This window comes from Gallinula chloropus (assembly GCF_964237585.1).
Source record: "Gallinula chloropus genome assembly, chromosome: Z".
NCBI lineage: Eukaryota > Metazoa > Chordata > Aves > Gruiformes > Rallidae > Gallinula > Gallinula chloropus.
This window is the reverse complement of record NC_140089.1, coordinates 21,798,794-21,822,402: the sequence shown is the minus strand read 5'-3', so window position 1 is coordinate 21,822,402 and position 23,609 is coordinate 21,798,794. Positions and strand designations below refer to the sequence as shown.

Sequence of the window (23,609 nt, the reverse complement as noted above, 5' to 3'; positions counted from 1 at the left end):
AGGGAGGGAGGGAGGGAGGGAGGGAGGGAGGGAGGGAGGGAGGGAGGGAGGGAGGGAGGGAGGGAGGGAGGGAGGGAGGGAGGGAGGGAGGAGCATTGTAGAAATGGAGGGATTACTATGATGCAACAGAAGATGAGAAATCAAAGTGAAAATTTACATCTGCAGAGGTTGGAGCAGAGGGGCAAAATTAATCTGAATGGTTCACAAAGTTAATTTGAGTTATTGCATTGGGTTTGCCTGGATAATTTCATTTAGATGTGAGGAAAAGGATATATCACATTTTCATGGAGAGATGTTGCAGAGGACCAGCACTCTTGTAAAAGCAGGAGAAGCTGCAGCCCTCCCCTTCTGTCACCACTGCCTCATGTTACATACACACTCCAGTGGCTGCACTCAACCACCAGCTCCAAACCCTTCATGTATGCATCCATTATATTTATATAGGGAGTTGCACTGCAAATTTATTACTTATTCTTCTGTCTGAAAGTAAGTAAAGGTCACCGTCAGTGAGAAGTCCATAACCATTCATTACTGCAATTTTAATGAAAAAGCAGAGTAAGATTTTCAGCCAACTTAAAATTTTCAGAAAAGAAATATTTATTGTGGGAAGCTAATGTTTGCATAGCATTTTTACTGACCATGCACCTGACTATTCGATGCCACGTCAGGAGCATTATGCACAGTTCGGCACTCCATGGTACAGGACAGATATGAAAATACTGGAGCTAGTCCAAGCAGAAGGTTGGGAAGATGATTAAGTGGGGATGCTTCAACAAGCATCTGTTATATGAAGAGCAGCTGAAAGAACTGGGATTGTTTCTCCTGGAGAAGAAAAGGATCAGGGGAATCTTATCTCAATGTATATAAATACTTCATTAGCAGGAGCAAGATGAAGTCAGATGCTCTTCCCGGGGGTACTAAATGAGAGGACAACAGGAACAAATTGAAATAAAGGAAATTCTAAACACAAGACAAAGGATTTTTTATTGTAAGGGTGCTTCAACACTAGCATAGGTAGTCCAAAGTGCTTGTGGAATCACAATCCTTGAAGATATTCAAGAAGTTCCTAAGCAACCTGCTCTGGTTGACTTGGATGGGCTGGACAATTTCTAGGGGTCCCTTTAAATCTCAACCAGCCTGTGAGTCTATATTTAAAAATAAATATATTTGTTCCAATTATTTGTCCAGTAACTACTGAACTTTCAGTAGATAATTTAGCTGGACAATTAGTCCCTCATTAGCATGTGCCCTTGCAAGAATTCAGAGAACTAACACTGAAAAAGTGTTCTTTTTGCCTAGTTTAAACCAAAAGGCAAAGAAAATAAGGCACCACATCACAAAAGAAAAAGCGTCTGAATGACAAAGTATGCAAAGAAAAAATTGGGGTTTTTTTGTCACACCACAGGAAAGAAATACATACTGACCTTGATTTTTCACATTTTCACATTAATTTTATACAGAAAGGACACAATATCATGCGTAAACCCCAATAAACTATAATAAAGAAGCAAGGCCAAACTCTTAATGTTTTCAGTTTGTTTGTTTTTAAAATCTGCATCTCTAAGGCTACATAATCTGCCTGTTTTAATACACTGCCATTTCCAGTAAAGTATGAAATGTTACTTGATAACAACAGTTTGAATATTTTAAGCACTTGTCTCACTTCCTGCAGTTGACTGGAAAGCCCAAATCCAGTTTTCGGTTTCCCGTTAAACTGCTGGAACCTCATGCAGATGGTCTCATAATATTCCTCACACTGTTTTCAGAAATACTGAATTATCTTCTTCTCTTATTTACAACACAAATTATTACAGTGCAAGTGCGGATGTCTTACTCTGCTTCTACCTTGAAGCGGTTCACTGAAAAAACTGTAAGCAGACCAGAACAAAGAGATGATCATAGTACCGTCATGGGTGAAAGACTAAAATAATTACTGCAGATTTATGAAAGAAGATTTAAGGAGAAAAGAAAAAAAAAGTGTTTCCAAATTGCAGGATTTTTCAGATTACTGAGAAATCATCTACAATGAAATCTGGAAATGATTCAACATCAGTGCTCTCAGTCTTCATAATGCAATGTGGCACATGCTGCATGAAACAACGGATGAGTTTGTTAACCTTTAAAGACATATGAACATACCGTAATTTTTGCAAAAAGCAACGACTGACACAACAAGTCCCGTTTGGAGGCAATTGCTCCTCACTACTCCCATCTGTAGTGCAGTCATTTTAAGCCAAACTAAACCGCCAGCAGCTCATCCACCAAGCCTTCCCACCCCAGTCATTCAACACACACATGACCTGACACAAGGAAGCTGTAGTGAGAGACCTGCCAGAGGATTTTCTCAGCCCTTCCACACTGAAGGCAGGCTCTGATTTTCTTCTTCCCCTGAGTAGAACAAGAAAGGGCATTTTGAAGCATTGCAGGTAGCTGCAGCAAGAATGACCAGTCAATGATGTACAGAGCTGGACATGATCTGTAAAACAAGGAGGCACATACAGGCTGCAGCCCTGTTCATACATGCACCCTACACTAAAATTTGAGTGAAGTGCTACCTCAAGACCTTTAAGAAAACAATGTACACTATTTACACTGTACTGCTATTTACTGCATCTATTAAAAAAAAAAAAACGAAATACACGCACACAAAATACCACCCAACACAAACCCCACCAAAACACAAACCCAAACACAAAGCCCATCCACTAGCAGCATAGCAGAAAAAAGCCCTAGCTATCTATGTATAGGTAACTAAGCTGGTGTGTAACCTGCATGGCTGAACGTCAGCATCAAGTTACGTGGCAAGGACAGCAGTCTGTATACAAAATAGACCCCTTCACTCTGTCTGCCTCACAGCAAAAACATCTCCTGAAGAAAAAAATTAGGATGCCTGAGCAGGATAAACATGAGCTACATGTGACATCAATGACCATTCAGTTCATCTGTGTTTCAAAGATCAGGTATGACAGAGAGAGAAGACTGTGAGCTACCAGTATTTTTCAAGTGTAAACAACACTAAAACTAGAAAAGGACAGCAATGTTCTTCATAAAGGTATTGTGAAATCGGCACTATGGGAAACTACTCTTTAAACTCAGAGACAACATTTGTATCCCTCCCACACTTCCCCTAAGAGGCGCATTAATTATTTGTGCACAAATCAACAGTGTGTAACAATTTGGCTGGAAGTTTTTCACTGGAAGTCAAAAAGGAGGCTATTTCAGAACTTTGTCCAATGTGAGTAATGGGAACAGAAGCATTGCTTCATTTCCAGAGGGAATTGGCAAAAATCTGCAAAACTTCAACAAGTTATACTGTTGGTGGTGCTCAATCGTCACAGTTTTTGTATGACACATTCATACATATACATGGCAGCAACTGCTTCCTCTGAATCAGTCTTAATCAAAATTAAGGAGCCCAAAGTCAACTTATGTCACCCTAGAACTTATTTCTGGCAAGATCTAACTGCAGCAGACTGAAGTTTGTGCCTCACTTCTTTTGTTTTCTGTATCACTGTCGGCAGTGCACGGACCATGTGAAGTTCAAACCTTAGCACCAAGATACATATTTTCACTGTGGTACAGTTTTATTTGAAAACTGAATTTATATATGCTCTATTTAGCCCATGGTTGCACAATACACATTACTACCAGGAGCTCAGTATTGCATAAAGGGAATGAAGTAGCTGACATGAGTGTTTATAAAAACAAAATAACTAGCATAAATTGACAGTGTGCTTCCTTCTGTCAAGTCTCTTGATAGTAACAAGCAATGCTCCATGTGTACACTAGTTATTCTTTTCACTGTGTTACACAATGCAATCACTTAACTCTTGGTAGATTTGGTTAGAAATCACATGTGGAACAACCTTACTTTGTCATATATCGGCATTTAAAAATGTTCCTGACAGCCTTCAAACACGGGGCTTTCTTTTAAGGTTCACAGTTAAATTTTAGCTCTCTGTAGCTTTACTGATGTTACTGGCCTAAGAATTTCATCTTAATACGTTTTCACTCTTTGGTTGTGTATAACTGCATAAATGCTTCACAGAACATAAGAAATAAAAGGAAACAAAAATTATGATTCAGTTACCTGCAATGACTATTTATGGCCCTGTTTGGACCCCTGGGCAGATCACAATAAAGTTGCTGTGCAGCGCTTCCCTTACATAATGAATTGTACTCTGCATTTATAATAAACACCCAGCTACAGTTCACGACCGCATTTATCACTAAGGACTGCAATAAGAAATGGGAAGATAAGTTTTGCTGCTAGGCTGATTAGCAAGTTTTTGTTTTCAAATGGGCAATGCCATTGTTCATACCACACCTGCCTGAACTGGACCGCAACCCCAGTTAAAGCAATAAAAATCGCAAGCAACTTCAGCACCTCACATCTCACTGACCAGAACTACATATACAGAGCGTGTATCCACTGAAGCAAGACTCTGAGAAGAACACTGTTGAAAGGGCCAGCATCCAGAATCTGTACGCAAGAAGAGCATCTGCATTTACTGGATTTCTAACAGTAGGAACAGTTATGCTCAAAATTCTCTTCCTTCAGCTACCACTACCTAGCAGGAGTAAGCAGGTCCTTTACATCTGGAATGAGCCCCCAAAAAAGAAGAGACAGGAATCAGCAGGAGGAGGAAGGGATTAAAATGATTTGCTATTGTTTTACCTAGTCTTATGTTTCTCCAAGGTATATTCTATACCTATGCTGTAATAACTCCACCCCCTGTGCCTTCAAGCAACCATATGAACCCGAAACATTTCTCATGATGGAGTTTGCATTACTGCCTGCCTATGAGAGATGCTGATGCATGATTGTTGCTGCCCCAATCCTCTTGGTAGATACAAAACACAGCTTCCGCGTTTCTAGATTAACAAGCAAAAGCCCCAAGTGTTTTCCTGCCATGTGGATCACTAGCTGAATACAAGAACAAAAACAGAATGGAAAACATAGTGTTGAATTTCCAACACGCTCCTACAGGCCTGATCCAGAAGTGAAGACCACAGAACACAAGACCACCCTCCACTTAAAAGAATAATGACTGGCCTGATAATGGAATCAGGTCATCTACCCTGTAACAAACTTTGTCATGATGTTTCATATCTGTTATTTCCATCATCACTTAGAAAACATTATTTGTTAAGTCATGCCCAAATTTTATAGATCACATCTTTATGGAAAATTAGTATATTAGTTAGAGGGAGGATTATTCACTTCTGTCAGCAAGACATTTTTGGAGGCTTTAAAGCAACGGGGGTAATCAGAAAGTCTGGAAATTTACTGATGCATGTGAAATGCTTATGAGGGCTTCTGTTTCTCCTGCACCTCCATTTTGGGTTACTCTAAACATTGGCAATAAGTACACAGCTGCTTCCTTTCGATAAAAGGTTGAAGCATATTTAGCCAATTAAAAGCTACGCAAATGTTTCACACATTACTTCCAGGAATTTGTTCTGCATGGTGAATTTTTATTACTATAAAAAGTATTTATCAAAAGATTTAGTTAAGTATTTCCTTAATGTAAACAAGTGCAAAGCTGCCGAAATGTGTGACATTATTATAAGATGTGAACGCAGGGAAGTCTTAAAAATTGTAGTGTTGGTATTAAGATGATACAGATCTCTGTGCCCTGCTGTCCAAAGGTGCGCATGCACACCCCCACGCCCCCTACATCAGAGAATTAGTTCTACATCATGCATTTTGCATTCAAAACAGTTTAATTAGCATGTGTTCTGCTGTCCAATAGCATTCATCACCTCATTATGAGGGTACCAGACAGCTAAATAATATCTGCAAAGCAAGATTTAGCAATAAACGTATTTTATATGGATTCCAGAGAAAAAGGTCTTTTATCTAATCCTCTGGAGGAGAATCAAACTTTAAGGCTTCACCAACTTCATTTTGAAATAGTGTGGACTAACAGGATAGCCAGTCTTACCCAATCCTCTGGCACCCCTTTGATTTTTCATTGGAATATTCACCAAATAACAGCCACCTAACCCATTTAAAATTAATTTCCTACACCACAAAAAACCACTTCCCACTGATGGGACACATCCACCCTGTGTTTCTTGTTAGCAAGGAGACAAAAGGGGCCAAGTCTCCCCTAGCTAACTGCACCCTAGAGACAACTAGAGACACATGAGCTCAGACTCTGACTCAACATCACGCCATTCTAATGTGTCTCCTAGTCACACACCCCCACCTCCATCCTTAAGTCTTTTGCAGATACCTTGGCCTAAGCAAATGGGGCCAATAAATACTGGGGAAAAAAACAGGCAGATGTTCCACCTCTCAGAAGTAATAACAGTAACTCCTAACTTGTTTTAATCCACATGGTTTAGTCATGTGTTTCTTACAAAACATTTGTAAGATCTGAGGTTTGTGCATCTGGATTTAACAACGCAGTGACTTCCCGTTCCTCCCTTCCCCCCATTTTAAATACAACCCCCCTTCCTCCCAAACATAAAGCATCACTTAGAAAAATCTTTGGAACAAAGGGCAGGTGGAAATACAGTGATGTAAGTAAACTATAACAAGCTAAATGTAACAAGATATGTAAGTCTTGCACAGCCATACTCCTTACTGTTACGGAACGGTTCACTTTGAAGCAATGAAAACACATTTCAGTTTGATGGTACTCTGAATACAAAACATTACAAAAAAAGACTTACAGACACTAGGAGGGGATGTCTAGTCTATTGAATACCTGAGGTGATATACTAATAACTAATAAATAACTAAGTATTCCTATTTAAGGGTACCAGATAGAACTAAAGAGGTAAAATAGAAGTGTTCTACAAACACTCCATTTTTAATATCACGACTAAGTACTGTAACTGCACAAAAAATAAAAAAGCCCTTATGCCTTATGACTAAAGCAGAATTTAAGTCTTTTTAACACAACAGTAATAAAAATAATTAAAAGCTATTTTCAGAACAATGAATTTCTAATTAAAAAGAAACTCAAAAATCCCCTAATGAGCAACAGAAAAGGTTGTAGCACAACAGGCAGATTGCAGCAAACACCGGGGAGGGGTGGGGGTGCAGGTAGCTAAAACATTTCGAGAAAAACACAATTTGAAGTGAAAATTGAAAGTGCAAACTTGCATCCTCTGTTTTATGACTTCACCTGGCCCTGTGCTAAAGAACCACAAATGAAGCAGGGGTATACTTCTGTGTGCAGTACACCAAAACTGACTACAGACCAACTTCCTATATGCCTTAATGAAAGATCTGTCGATGCTTTCTAACACCTACTACTGACCTGTGAAAGAGATTGATTATTAGCTTGTAAAACCTTCAATTATTTCACTTTCACAGAAAAAGGCATACACTGCAGATGCATCAAGAGACCTTGTACAGATTTAGTTCAAACTGCAAAAGGCATACAATTGGAGGTACTCTGCAAATTTCTGCAGACTTCAAAATACTGTCATACAAAGTGTGTTGAACATGTAACAGTAACATGACAAGCAAGCAGAAAACTGCATACGCAACCCCTGTTTATCAAAGTACTGCAGCTATCAGTTCTGTAAGACCTATTTAGAAAAAAAGCATTACCCAAAAACTCATGTGTGGTTATGAATGAGATTTAATTGTGCTTTTTTATAAAAATACTTTTATTTTCTCAAAGTAGATGCTTTTGGAAATTTTCTGCCCTTCAACAGGTATATAGCACCTAACAGAGTTACAGCACCATCTCTCTACAGATTCCCTTTTGCATGTCACTCTATTTGGGAAAAGGAGTTCCAAACAAGCCTTTTCCCCGTCAAGCAGAGGTAAATCCAGTTCTCTTTCACAGTTGCAGTCAACCAGAACAGACAAGTTTGCTTAGATAAAACATGCCACAGTAAATGATGACATACGACCTCCACCTACAGTGATCTTGTTTGCTCACTAGAGGAAAGCTAGGACTGATTATGTGCAGAGAATGATTTACATTCATGGGATAGACCACAGTACATCCTCTCCAGGTCCTGAAAATGTGCTTCTGAAGCAACAGAAGCCAGTTTGCTCTGATTCTTCAAAACGTTTAAAGAACTGCCCTACAATGTTTATTTTCCCTTCAAATTACCTCAAAAAATCACAAAGCACAGACAGCAGCACGTTGAGGAAAAGAAAAATTACAGATATATTTTCATAAAACAAGGAGAAATCTGGAATTGTGGGTGAGAACGAAGACTAACAGCTGTGATTAGTGAGCCGTGTGTTTATACATCTTTCAACATTATACAAAGCACTGGGTGAATCTCAGACTGCCTCAGATGGCAAAAGTCTGTTGAATGAAACTTGTTGACAATGTTGTTAAAATAGAAAACTAATATTTGATAGCAAAAAGCCACAGCCTGTTATAAATGTCAAATACAGGATTATAAAGCAATGCACAGAGATTCTGGACTTGAATTTTGGTACATAATCCAACCATCTGTCGACCAGTCCTGTAGCAAAATCAAGATAACACAGAAATCTCCAAAAGGACAGCCAAATAGTCTTTCTTCAGCTACAGCATTCCCCGGTTTATGAACATGCCCGCGGTAATCGCACTCTGCCTGCAGATTAACCTAGGGGGGATGACACTCGCCACCGGCAATGGGAAGATTGCAACGACAATCTTGCCAGATAGGCAAGATAAACAGGGCGCTCAGCTCCCGGTGAAGCAGCCTGCAGTGGCAGACTCTGCCGCGCCGGTACCGCCAAGCCGGGCAGGGGGCCCTTCCCCCAGCGCGGTGGGTGCAGGGTTCCGGTACCCCCGCCCCCCCTCCAGCCCCCACCGGCCGGGAGATCCGATCCGGGCTGCTGCCTGGGGGCGAACATGGGGCTGCACTGTGCAGCCGAAAAGTTAATCACGCTGAAGCAGGAGTGGAGCCGCTCCTGATGCCTTTCTCATCGTCGGGATACCGGCCCGGCGCAACCTGAGATCGGGCAGGGCTGCAGGTCCCTCAGCTCCCGCAGACACCCTCCCCGCCCAGCGGGCACCCCGCAGCAGAGACACCCCTGGCGTCCCGGGAAAAAAAAAAGACTCTGAGAGGTGCGCCGAGGTGAGAAGTCCCCTGGAAGAGCCGCCTCTCATTCGGGGCGGGGTGCACGACTGGCTCCCGGGGGCACAGCGCACCCGGGACATGGGGCTCCAGCCGCGCCGCCCCGTCCCGTCCTGGACCGCCGGGCGCAGCACCGAGGCACGGGGGCCCGCACCGGAGCACAGACGGGGCCCGCTGCGTGCCCAGCCCGGACACCAGTTGCTCGACCCGCGGTGAAGAAGTGCTGAAAGGAGTCTGGGGCCGGCAGCGGAGCCCTGAGAGGGAGCAAGGCCCCCTTCCCACGGGCGAGGGGTGGTCGCTTTTTCCCCCCGGGGGTACGCCCGCGCAGCCCTCAGCCTCTCACCTCTTTAAGTTCCTTAGCCACGTCTTTCAGGTCCCCCAGGACTAATTCCAAATCCTCCACGATGATCTTGATCTGCTCCTTCACCTTGGCTTTTGAGGCTGCCGGCGGCCCCTCGGACGGCGACGAAGAGGAAGATGCGGTCCCCTTGGACTGGGCGGACATCCTTCGGGGCAGCTCGGCGCGGCCAGGGGGGCACGCAGGTCAGGCGAGCGCGGCGGCCGCCGGCCGCCCAGCCCCGTCCCTCCGTCTCCCGGAGCTGCCGCTGCCGCAGCCGCTGCCGCCGCCGCCGCCGCCTGCCCGCCCGCGCATCCCGCGCCGGGGGCGCCCAGCCGCGCCGCGCTCCGCCGGGCGGCCGCGCTGTGCAGCTGCCATCGGCTCCCGGGAGCGGCGCGGGGGCCCGGCTGCAGCTCGCCACGCGTCGCGCCTGCGCTCCGCCCCGCCCGCGCCGCCGCCCGCTCCGAATCCCGGCTCTGGCTCCGGCCCGGGAGAGGGGCCGGGGGAGGAGCGCCCGCCGCCCGCGCACCCCGGGGGGGCCGGGGGAGGCTGGGCGACTCCTCCGGAAGAGGCGCTCTGCCGCCTCGTCCCTGCTCGGCAGCCCGCGGCACGAGTGCTCGGCGCTGGATCGCCGCGCTCGGACCCTCTCCGGTGGTCCCCGGCAGCGGGGGCTGGTTGCACCAGCTCTGCCGGGGAAAAATGTTTACCCACCCAGACGCTCCCCCCTCCCATTGCACAATTCCAGTCAAAGGAGACCGCCGGTGCCTGTTTCTGGTGAAAAAAAAAAAGTCGTACTGGGGGTTGACAGGCACCTCTGCGCTGTAAAGTAACCGTTCCGGCTGCTGTGGGGTACAGCACGCACGTTTTGGACTTCGCAGCTCTAGGGATGCTACAGGGAGCAGTGTTTTGTCGGTGCCACTTACACGTCTCTGCCCACCCCTGTATACGACCCTGCAAACGTACCAGGATCGGTGTACCCTGCTTTAGTCAGGAAGGAAAGGCTGTGCATCTCATCAGATGGAAATAAAAATGCGTGTGAGCCAGAACAGCTTTTAAAACGCGCTACCTGGCTCTTCCTCTGAAGTAGAAGCCAGTGCTGCTTTTGAACACACACACTTTCCATAGCATTACTCAGGGCGCTGTCTGTGGGGCAAAAGGAAGAGACTGCCAGGTATCGCTCACCTCTGGGGGTTTTTCATCTTACTGCAAAAAGAGTGTCACGTTTAGGTAAAAGGAGTCGGTTTTAGGTATGTCTGCCTCCCACTAGCTATGAACAGCAAGAAGAGGGCATGCAGCCAAGCCCCGCTCTGAGGATCAGCCTGCATGGTTGCAACTGACTTTGATGCTGTAAATGCTGCTGAGAGTTTTGGCAGCCTGAGATGTTTTAACCCAGCTAAAGCAGGAGGGAAAAAGCAGAAACCTTGCCCAGAGCCGTGTGCCTGCACATGGTATAAACCTCACTTGGTGATGAACAGTTTGTCATTGGGAAGGGTGTGGGGTTGGGATGTGAAAAGAGAGGGGCTCTTACTGTCTTAAGTGTAATTATTTTTCCACTTTTTACCACTATAAAACCTGCAGTGGTTGGCTGAAGCAATTTGTTACTGGGCATATATTGGATTTTTTTTTCCCAAGTGTCTCACAGACCTTTTAAACAACTTCAAGGAGGCCATGTTCAAGAAGAGCCCATCTCTTTCCTCTTGACTTTCCCCCAGTCTCATGATAGATTCTTTTCATCTCACCAAAGTAAAAGCTCTTCCAACACTGACTTTTAAAAGCATTCCTGATGGTTATTTTTGCTTAACTGTTTCTGTATGAGCAACAACATCATATGATTTCTGAAGCTAGCTAAGCAATAGAGCCTGAATTTCCAAATTGCAATCATCACTAAATTAGGAAGAAAGCAGTCCACAAGTTGTCAAGTAAGTTTTAATTAATATGTTTGAATACTATATTCCTCAAAGGCATTGTATTAACAGGAAAAAAGGAAACATTTATAAAACCTATCAGTTAAATTATCCATGCAGAAGCCAGCACATACTCAGTTTATATTTAGAGGAAAAAGTATATTTTCTGACAGGAATTAAGGACACTGTATAACAGTATACTGTACATATATGTCGTGGTTTAGCCCTGGCTGGAGGCCAGATGCCCACCGAAGTCAGTCTTACTCCCCTTCTTAGTTAGACAGGGGAGAAAATATATATTAAGAGGCTCAGGAATTAAAATAAGTACAGGGAGAGATCACTCTGTCATCAATGTGGCAAAACAGACTCAACACAAAGTGAAGAAGAGAAAAACTACTCTATTATACTACAACTACAAAGAACAGTGAAGAAACCAGAGTTGAGAGCACGACCAGATCTTAAAACAAACGTAACCAGATCTTAAAACACTTTCCCCCCACCGTTCCCTTCTTAGCAGACTTTAGTCAGGATTATGCTCCCTTCTTCCCCCTGCACGCAGTACAGTGGGGGCAGGGACTGGGGAAGATGGGGTTCTCAGTAGCACCTTCCCCCCACCCCTCCATTCTAAGCAGACTTCCCTTTAGCCATGATCTTACTCCCTTCTTCCCCCTGCTCGCAGTACAGGGGGCAGAGACTGGGGAAAAAATGGGGTTCTCAGTTACTTCTTCGTGAGCTGTTTTCCTTTTCCAGATCTTAAGACACCTCTAACCTCCCCCCCTGCTCCCTTCTTAGCAGACTTCACTCTGGTCATGATTTCACTCCCTTCTTCCCCCTGCTCGCAGTACAGGGGGGCAGGGACTGGGAGATGGGGGCTTCGGTCAGTCCCTTGCAAGTTGGTTTCCCTCTTGGCCTGGGGGTGAGGGGGGGCATTCATTCCACACCCTTCCCCTGCTGCACCGTAGGGTCTCACCCACAGGAGATAGTCCTCCATGAACTTCTCCAACATGAATCCTTTCCCCAGGGCTTTATCTATTCACCAGCTGCCCTGGCGTGGGTCACGGCTATGGTGGGCAGTCAGAAATCACAATGTCTCTCAGTCCCAGTCCTCTGCGGGGTCACCAGCCTCCCCCAAGCAAACCTGTTCCGGTGCAAATCTCTCTCTCACTCATCTCTGTGTCTCTGTTTCTCTCCATGGCTGCAAGTGCTGGCAGCGGCTTGTTCCAACATAGGGTCACAGCTTCTTCTCTGTGTCTCCACCTTCTCCATCCAGCGTGGAGCCCCTCCATGGGCTGCAGGTGGGGTCTCGGCCTTTTCCATGGGTTTCTCCATGGGCTGCAGGGCCATCTTTTTCTCCGGCACCTGGGCCGCCTCCTCCCCTGCCCTGTTCCGGCCTTGGTGTCTGCACAGCTCGTTACATCTTCTCACTCCTTTCTCTGGTGGCAAAATGCAGCTGCTTCCAGGTTGTTTTCTCCTAGAGGTGATTCTCAGAGGCGCTCGACTATCTCTCCGGCTGCAACTTTGGCCTTGAATTGCTCGTTGTTTATAGTTGAGGCTGCAGAAAACTCTAACTGCTGCTTAAAAAAACCCATCTTAGCAGCACAGCCTCACAAAACTGCAATATAAAAATGTGCTTAAATAGGTAAGGGATGGTCTCTATACTACATTCCTGCAGAAATCACCAAAATTGGCACAAAATTGCTACCAGATTTGCTATAGACCTTCTACATTTTGTCTAATTGAACCTAATGCCTAATTAAATATTAATGAATTGACATAATTTTTCTGTACAATTACATACCTTCTCAACACCTCGCACTGCTAGATATTTTAATTTTAAAATTAGATTAAATTAAGACGAAGATTCCTGTTCTGTCTCATCAGCTAATTTTAAGTCAAGACTTTACTTATAATCCTGTGGTTATCAAGTTTTCTTCATCCTGTGACCACTTTTGGAGGCTTCCCAGACTTTTGAAAATGCAAATCATGTCCACTTCACCACTCCCTCCAATTCTGTAGTGACATTCTTCTAAGAGCTGTGCAGGATTATATGGTGTCTGGTATTTTGCATTCATCCAAGTACCTACTGCTTATCCTTTAAAAGAAAACAAACAAAACCCCAAACATTAACTCTTTTCTTAGACTTCTTTTCATTGTCCTAGTGGACTTGAAAGTAGTTTTATGCCTTTAGAAATGTGCTATACCTTGCTAAACTGCATCTCAGTTAACTAATAGGTAATGTCCCATCACAAAGTTACCTTCTAGTTGTTCCATTTCTTTCCATTTTCTATTTGAAATTAGATGTTATTTATCAGTGTATTATCAGTTTATTCTTTTTAAGTCTTTCTGTTTGTACCTTCACTAAATCAGAAGTGGCTAATCAGGGAAAAGAGGATGAACTCCTTGCTGGAAGTTTGACTTCTCTAAGACACTGTTAAGAAGATGCAGGGGATGCACTAGAAGCCTTCCCAGAAATCCCAGGGAAGAAATTTTGGTGTTTTTTAAGTAAAAGCTTAAGACCTTCAAAATGCAGTTCACTGATGTTCCACTAACACCTTTTAGTCCAAAAAGAAAAAGAAAAAAAAAAAGGCACCCAATTAAAACCAAAACACACATTAAATGAATACATAGTGAAGTAATGTGGCACTCAGCCATACCATTGCCAGCTGTGATCTTAGGAAATCTCTCAAATTGAGTAAGGCTTGGACTGATCAGTAGTTGGAAAGGACATCTCTCAGGAAAAAATCTTAAGATGCTGCACAGTTTTGTTTTGGTGATTCAGTAGATGGCACTTTTCCTTTTGGAAAAAATATCCTGTATCTCAGCTTGGTGTTACAAATGAAATTAACTGAACACATACACAAAACAGCAATTTGATCATGCTGTTTTATGTATGCTATTTATTTTATGTGTGGAGTCACAAAAAGAGTTGGAAACTATGTAGGAAATCATGAATAATCTTGAAATGTACATGAATCATGGAGATATTTTTTTCATGAGAATCAGCCAGAACTACAAACTACTTTCCCCAAGTCATTAGTTTTTCATATAGATGAATTAAAAATTAATTTGCTGTTGCCTGTTGTAGGTTGGGGTTTTTCTTAAGATTTTTGCTATTTATCAAAGGTAGAAGTTGAACAAAGTCTTCTTGGTGAAACAAAGCATTTTTAATCTGAATGTTCTGATTTGTTTTAAACATTTTCAAGCTTTCCAAACAAAATTATAGAATTTACAAAGCAAAAAGATATCTACCTGAACTAACTAATTTTGGGAACAGTGAAAGAACAACTCATTTTATTTTCTATCAGTCTTTTGAATTTGTCCCTAAAAGAAATACTCCACATACAAGATAGGGAAGCATTGAAGCAATAAACCTTTATTTTTCATCCCAAATGAAGTTGTATGAGAAAGCTTAATTCAAATGCCTCAGGCTTGCATGTTGGACATGTGCTAATAAAAATATTCATTGAAATCTTAAAAATTAATTATAAATTAAATTAAAACAATAGGTTTAACTATAGTACAATGCCACTAACTTACATTCTAGGCACTTGTTAATTGCAGGTTTTCTTCCTTTATTGTTTCTATCTTAAAAAGAATAGTGGGGTAATCTTCTAAGATGCTCCCACATTTAACCAAATATGGTGTTCTCAATTCTTAAACAATACTGTAAGCATTATGCTGAGGAAGTCATACTGGTAGCTTATGCTCCAAACTAGAGAGTTGTAGGTCATTTGGCTAGAGGCTGAAAGATTCTTCAGTTAGATTAAAAAACTTTCTGAGCACACTTTCTGAAGTGTGTTATAATTAAAGGCCATTATGCTATTTCACTTCCTTAAAAACAGCAAGTTATTCCTTACAAAAGAAACTCAGATCTCACAAAACAAAACTACATACTTTTGAATTAAGTTGGCTTGTTTCCAAACAGTAATTAGCAAACATAATGGAAGTCAAGATGAAGGCAGAGTCACCCCTTGCACCAAGTCTTATTTCTCCAACCTTTTTCTTCTTCAGCCGATTTAAAAATAGACATAGCACATGTGTAGTAAGAAACCAGCCATATTGTGCTTTCAGTCAAGTGCACAATCCACACATGTTTCTCATAAGGATTTATAAGTTGGTAAAGATGGTACAGAGATGGTTATTTGTAGAACAGAAGTCCAAGCATGGAGCTAAACTTTTAAGAAACTGGACACCTTAGAGCATGTTATTCTGCTTCAGAAGTAAAAGTAGAGCAGAATTTTTTGGAATCCAAATCTAAATCTCACAATGGCTTATAATATTGTGTAAAAAATTCTGTGTGCAATGCCTGGACTTGACAATGACATCCTTGATAGGCAAGCAAAAAAGAAATCTATTAATTTAATGTTGGAGAATAAGAAAACTGAACTGAAAGATATAAAGATATATATTTTTCACAGCAAATACTCAGTTCAATGTTCACTCTTGCTGGAAAGAATTAAGAAAAAATAGCTATCAATGCAAATCAGTAGAATTTTATATATAGCAAAAAATAAACAGGAAATGGGTCAGGGAAGGACAAACACAATTATGCCATGCTTATTCATCACTTTTGCAAATATCCATCAAAATATTTTTAAGGCATAGGAATAATGGGAGATATCTTTTTTTCTCTGTTGAATACATTCTGCATAATTTATTGGAAAGAGTAGAATTTTCTAGGTTTTTTTCTCTTCAAATCTGAAAAAGAAACAAGTTATAAGACTGAAAAGAGAAATGTGGCTGAAAATGTTTCTGCAGGAATCCTAAAGCAATAGTTTGTAATAGTAATTTTTTTTTTTTTTCAAATCAGTTACTGGAGGTTATCTAATTAATCTAATGTACCCAACATTACGTTTTTGTTTTACTGGTTAGCTGTCAGCTAACAAATTAATGCTTTATTTTTTTTCCCTAAGGAATTATTGGTTGGTGTCAGATGCAAAGTATTTCCTGTGGAAGAATATCCCTTTACTGCTGGCACTTACTTCAGTAGTATGTTATTGCAAACATCTGGAGCACACAAGAAAAACACTGACTGGATTCTTTCCTAAAGCACCTCAATCAGAATAGTCCAAGCAAGGGAAATGCCAGATTAAATGAGTAACTCAAACATGGAAAAGGACTAACGTACAGTAGCAAGAATACAAAGGTAAAAATTGCAATTCTTCAACTCACAGGCCTACAGTGGATTTATGTATCTCAAAGCCCACTCCAGCTACTGCAATTAAAACCCTATTTTTTCTGTGTCATACACTATAAAGCAAAGGTGAACATGCACACATTAAGGACTTTCATTTTAGATTGATGGATTGTCCATCGATAGACAATGAATCTCTGCGACTTCCTCCATACTCCCCAGATTCAAATTATGTTAAAAGCCATGGTGCAGACTAAAAGAAAGATGCCAGAAATATAAATGGGAAGCATCCATTACTCACTGATCAACATAGGACCGGATTGTGTGCTTGCCAAATAGTCTTTTGAAGTACTGACTGTACTCCGAGAGACAGCTTGTGAACATGCTGGTTCTGTCCATGCCTCGCTGACCTGAGCCCATAGCATTACAGACCCAAGAACCCAGGGGCACCAGTCAGTATCTTCCAAACTCTGAGATTATTTCCATATTCCGTTCCTAAATTAAGGCATTTTTAAGTGAAAATATGTGATCTTTCCATTATTCAGTGTTCACTAATACATTGTTGCTTGTTGCTAATCTGTATGTTAATGCTTTTCCCTTACAGTTTTTTTAAAAATTTATTTAAAAAATATTTTCTATTAAACCATCTCCTTGCAAATTGCTACAGTCAATTGACCTGGAAACAGTCCTCTCATTTCTAGCAGTCTCTCAGGACCTATGACCTACCTCTAAAATGTCAGTTGCACAGTGACGCATACTGGTATGCACATTTTACCTAATGCTCTTTGAGAAGTGATGCCAGGTATTTCAAGGAAGTAATATTTTCAATGGATATCCGAATGTCTCATCCACCAGTCATTCAAACAAAGTGTCTGTTCTTGCTTACAGCAGCCTGAATTTGTTCTGGAGAATTACCAATTCTCTGCAGCTGTGCTGGGAAAACTCACAACTCCCCTTCTACCTAGGTAAGAACTATAACTAACAGGAACCTTCAGAATCAAGAGTGTGTGATTTGCTTCCTTGGTAATTACTGCCAGTCCATTTTTAGATAATAGTTCAGAAAAAGAAGAGTTATGTACCCTGTTCATTCTGGATTGAGAGGTATAAAACCAACACAGTGAGATGCCTTTAAATTTCTCATGGCCTTGAATACCTGTTTTCTTTCAAAAGTATGGAACAGTTTATAATCTTTTTAGCAAGCATCAGGAAAAATTAGTAGCACTAAGGTCAGACCAGAAGGCAGTTCTATCTTACCATGTTTTATTTTGGTTTTGGTTTTGTTTTCTTGTGGGGTTTTTGTTTTGTTTTGTTTTTTAAACAAGATGTAATGTTGCAAAAGCTTAGGAAGAGAATACAGAACAGACTGACTTTTTCCATGGAAGCACAGGCCAGTTGTTTGACAAGCCAACCCATTAATCAATTTATTATGGTGACACGCAGGGAGAAGACTGGGCCACTAACACTTTCAGAAAAGCCCCCATAATTTTGCCCCCATAATTAATCTTATAATTAACATGCTTTACTTATATTACCCAAAGGCCTGACCCACAGTCTACAAGCCTCCTTTAAAAAATGAGTTTGTTCTAAACTTCTGTAAAATTGTTTTGTGACACCCCTTCAGTATGTCCAATCTTATCTCTTAGCAGGAAGAAATAACTTCTGTCTAAGAAAGTCAGATCAGAAGAAGACTCTATCTTATTTGCCTTGGGGTGGGCTCCACTTTCATACAACTGTCATTTGGTTCTGTGGCAATTCAGTGCCAGACACAGGCTATTGTTCTAAGAGGACTTTATGTCTTACCCAATATACAAATGCTTCTGTTCCTGACCCATACATTCAGTCTAAAATTCTATTGCTAAATACTTATATCTAACTAATTACTATACCTAAATTACTTTTGGAACAGGTATCAAGGACCATATTTAGTAATTGCCATATAAAATCTAGTATATTGCTATTTTTTAGCATTGAGAAATGCTAAATTTAGTTATCATTGAATATTCTTACTTCAGAAGATCTTAACACAGAGTAACTCTGATCAATTTATTTTAGAAGTGTAAGCACAGTGATTGAAAAGAAATTCCCAAATCTCATTTACAGTTTGAAATGTGGGGAAAATCTAATTTTTTTGTCCCTTGCTTTAAAATATGCATTATTTTGCATACAAACAGTATGCTCTCCTGTCTGGAGATTAGTAAAGGAAAACCACTGAATTTTCTATGTCTCTTGCCTTTGGTCAGGTAGTTAACATTTGAAGGTACCTTGTTTGTGTCATTAGCACCATTTTGAAGTTTCTTACACCAACTTAGATTTCATCTAGAGATAAAATGGTAAAGATCAGAAGGCTTAATATACACATGTTCATTTGTGTTTCTCTGATAATTTAATTTAATTTTTTTCTGCACTTGTAAAATAATGCCTCAGTAGTGTGCCTAGCAAAACCAGTAAGCCCTGTTGAATATAATTTACCTTTGTAAACTTGTGACTTCAACAACCTTGTCAGTATTTGAATTAAAAACAAACAAACAACAAAGAAAGAGCTACAAAGGATTCTAGAAATGTCTTAAAACTCTGTTCAATTTTGCAAATTGTTTGGAGTGAAGTGTTGATTAAAATTTCCATATATATTTTACAGCCTTGACCTTCTGCTTTGGAAATTGCTTAAACTAGAGGCAAATACAGTCTTAAATCTGTGTAATGCAATAAAATAGATGATGAAGCTGACAGTTTAGCCGGATTACCACTAATTTGGCCTGCCTTAGCCTACTGCTGAAAGCATCTCTTCTTTCTCTATGAGGTTTGAGGGAGATGTTTTCTTGATTTAAAGACACTAGAATCTGTAATCTGGTTCCTAAAATTCCACAGGACCATGACTTCCCTTAAATATATGTGTAAACCCAAGTTTTTCCAGAAATTTCTGGACTAATTACTGACATTTGTGATTTGGGGATCCAAACATTTAGTGTTTTCTTAATCACTTGCTATTGCACAAAGCAAGTAATCTAGGTACAAAGGAGAAATTCCTTGTAAAAATGCTGGGTGTGTATGATCACTCTTGTTTGTACAGGAGCTAAAAGGTGACCTGAGCTTTCAAGATCCATCAGGTGAAACATCTTTTTTCCAGATTTATAGAAAGGGGTACTCAGATGCTGCTGTTCTCATAAAGCATCTCCAAGTCACAGAATCACAGCATCACAAGGTTTAAAGAGACCTTTGAAGATCATCAAGTACAACCATTCCCATCCTAAGCTAAACCATGTCCTTAAATACCTCATCTACCCTTTTTTTGAACACATCCAGGGAAGGTGACTCAACCCCCTCCCTGGGCAGCCTGTTCCAGGCACTGACAACTCTTTCAGTAAAAAATTTTTTTCTAATCTCCAATCTAAACCTGCCCTGACACAGCTTCATTTCCCCTTGTTCTATCTCCTGTCACCTGGCTGAAGACACCATCGCCCACCTCTCAACAACCTCCCTTCAGGTAGTTGTAGGTGGTGCTAAGGTCTCCCCTCAGCCTCCTCTTCTCCAGGCTAAACATCCCCAGCTCCCTCAGCCGCTCCTCATAGGATTAAGTCAAGACAGAAGTTCTTTTGCTGTTCTGCAGATTGTGTAAAAGAGTCGATTCATGTGTGCAATAGAGTGTGAAACAGAGGCATGTAACTCTTGCCTTATTAAAGATTTTTTACATTTGATTCTGTTTTCTGCAACAGAAAGGATGAAAATATTGTGAATGTTTATTCAAGAAGTGAGGAAAAATACATCCCCATTTCCAGGATCCTCTCCAATGATCATTTATTCTGAAGTGTTGAAATTTTTATCAAACCCTCTCTTTCATGTGATGCTTTTTGAAGTTGGTAGACTTTCTGATTACTTAAGGTCTATTATCGCTCTGCAGCGGTTTATTATAGCTGAAATATTTTTTTGCGTGTCACAAATTCTAAGTCTGCACTCACCAAGCTAACAAGTAAAAGGTTAATATAGGCTATACAACAATCAGAGGTAAATATAAAAGAGTCACCTCTTTGATTCAGCATTGTTTTTGACAGGACTTCTTGCACTTAAGGAAAGAATCTTAAATCTTGGATAAAAAACCCCAAAACAACAAAGAGGTCTGTGGAGAATTAACTGCTATGTCTCTCATATGTGTCATTTGGAGTAAGGTGACTCAGCTTTTTTTTTTTGCTTTTTTTTTTTTCCGCCCCTAGCACTGCCAAAGCAAGCATTAGAAGGCTTGGTAACTCAGTTGATATTTAAATTTTATTTCATACACATGATAAACAATGAGATCCCGAGTTTTAAGTTCTTACACTTACTGTTGCTTTTACTCAGTACTTGTTAAATTATTTACTGTCAAAGCAGTGCTTTAACCATGGGGACTACATGCACTGTTAGTGGGTAAACAATCCAGAGCTTAGTGAATATTTCTTTTAAAGACCTGGCTGTTTTTAAATTCATGCAAGGAGGAAGCCTCTTTTAAATAATACTTTTATTATTAAAACTTTATAATAAGAAATGGAGTGATATGTAACTAAACAGTGTCTATTTTTGTCATTTCTCAAACATTTCAGATACTCATGCCACACTGATAGGCTTGAAGGTTGAGAATAGTCTTCAAAGTGAAAAGTCTGTTAATCTAATCAGTATTCTTAAATATTAGGTTAACACTCATTTATACTAAGTGATGAGAAGCATAAGAGGACATAAACAAATAGATATCACTCACTCACTTTTGTCTAAGACCAGATTCACTTCCATTCCTACACTTCTATTTCTTAGATACAAAACTATTACTTGAGGGGAAAAAAGTTCTGGCTTAGTTGTGCAGCAAGATGGGATACTTGGAACTTTCAGTATCCTGGCATGTAATTCTTTGGAAGATGTCCAAAGAACTGTGTTTTATTCCAGCTGGCATGTAGCTTACTTTTGCCACAGTCAAGACCTGAAAAGGTTTACTCAGTAAGTGAGTAAGTGTATAAAGGTTTCTTCCATCAGGCACAGAGTTACTATTTTTCTTTATTTTTTATTCTTTTTTTTTATCTTTTTCAACAGTGCTACTGTCTCTCAAAATTATTTTATTTGTCTGATTTTATTCCTTTTGATTTGATTTTAATTTAGGTTGAATTTTCAATTTTTAAGGTGAATAATTAACCTTGAGGTTGTGTGTATCCATATTGTAATGTTTTTTGAGGCTTTTTGTACATTATCTTTGGTTGAGATGATGTAATAAGAAAAAAATTATATTGATCACAGGTATAAATTTTAATCTACATTAAAAATTGAATTCATACAACCACAATGACTAAGCTATAATCCTTAACAGCTTTATTGAATAAAAGCATATACTTTAAATCAAAATTATTGGCAAACTATGAATGTATTATATAAAATATTGAATAATATACAGAGCAGGCCTTTGACAATGAGGTCATGGCCTTACTTTTCAGGCTATAAAATCATGCTACTATCTCCTTATGACATTACAAATCTTGAATATTTTTCTGCTCAATGTCATACCTTCCTTCTCTGGTGCCTTTGGACATTTCTACATGAGGCAAAAGGTGTGTATCTGAATTTAGTCAGGAAGCATTTATGGCATTCAACATCTTGAATGAATTCTCTAATCATTTGGAGCCAAAACGTGCAACAGCTCACTATGTCTAGCACAGTCTATAGTGCCAGGTTGGTCTTGGAACAAAAGACACAATGACATACCTTCTTGAGTGGCTTGCAAGCAGGTGGGAACACCTGGTGGTTATATTCATGGGATACAGCCCTGTCCTTAATGCTTTCCTTTGGTTAGCCTTAAGCTGTTCTGGGAGCACAGTTAGTTGCTTTTTCTCTGTGAAATGCAGGAGAGCACCCCTTCACATCGCTGCTATCTCTGGTCTCTCTTCCACAGAGCAGATACCTGGGAGTTCATGTCACAATGCTCAAACTGAGCGTAAACAGTCATTACCAGAATAGTCCTCTGACCTGAACTCTGCTCACTACCCATATCAAAGGGAACTCAGATGAGTCCAGGGATCTCTGGAATCTTTCTTGATTGAGTAGAGATGCTTTAAAGTCCACAGTGGTCAAGCCCCATTAGATACTAAAATACATCATATAAGCTGTTGGCTGTCATGCACTGACAGGTTTAAGGTCTGCTGTAAGATTATAGAGAGGCCTTCAGAGAATAGCTGTTGTAACATATTTGCCTTCCTAACGTTCATGTTAATTAGACACTCTATTGGTGGCATGTCTGGATGTTTCTGATATATCATTGTCTAAGGACACTTGAATCTGCATCTTTGTGGAAAATTCCTAATCAAAGATGTCAGCAGCAGTGGTCTTCAAGCTGTCTTCCATTTCAAGTCACCAGATCTCTCATAGATAAAATTGTGGGCCAAACAGACAGTAAACCTTATGCTCTGAAGATACAGGTCAAGTGTACTGCGCATGAGGAATCAGTGATGCACTGCACATGCAATATGTTTAACCTGATACAAGCATTTACTTCCTGTTTTTACATCCATGTACAAGGCAAAGATCCTCAGAAATTAGCAGGTATAGATAGAAGATCTAGGGCTGCCCATTCTTGATCTCCTCCTTTCATAGGTATGAGCTGCAAATCAAATAAAATTTTCTATTTCTGGTAGCTGGTTCCCATCTGCCATCTTTTTCAGGTTCCATGAATCCTTTCCCGCAATAATTATTTTTCTATGCTATTTCTGCTTGTAGTATTGTCAGTTAGGTCGTACTTGGCAGTCTGGTGTGGATGTTCACATTCTCTTACAAGCAAGCATTAATAGCAAATAATCATGTCTCTCGCTCTTTTTGTCAGGGCTGCAGAGCTTGTACCTCAACTTTGTTGTTCTGTCCTTCTGTAAGAGGTCTGTCAGTCACAGTGTTGTGGTACCTAATTTGGTGATGATTTGGGCAACACCAACAATACTCTAGCAAGGCACAACAGTCAAAATATGTAATCTGTGTCACTGAGTGGAGGGACACATAGTCTCCAGGAGACAAAGAAGGTGGAAATGATCTGCTGCTGCCAAATGAGTTCTTCCAACTGCAGTTTATGCCTGTCCACACTAAGATGGCACAACAAATTTTGTGTACCATTGTGTAGGTGGACGCTGCATACCACTGATCTTTGAAACTTGAGGAAATTATACTGTGCTTTCAGTCTTTTAAATCTGTT

The 23,609-nt window shown here is 40.8% G+C and overlaps 1 protein-coding gene across 1 annotated transcript in view; it reads right to left on the bottom strand.

The window, feature by feature from the left end:
• The window catches only part of PRR16 (proline rich 16), a gene marked incomplete at both ends in the record, with an annotated part of 110,425 nt that extends 100,869 nt beyond the window's left edge, over positions 1–9,556 (bottom strand). The window contains one exon of the mRNA XM_084278279.1: positions 9,395–9,556. Within this exon, the coding sequence (XP_084134405.1) occupies positions 9,395–9,556 (162 nt within the window). The remainder of the gene's footprint in view (positions 1–9,394) is intronic.
• Between the last annotated feature and the right edge of the window lie 14,053 nt (positions 9,557–23,609).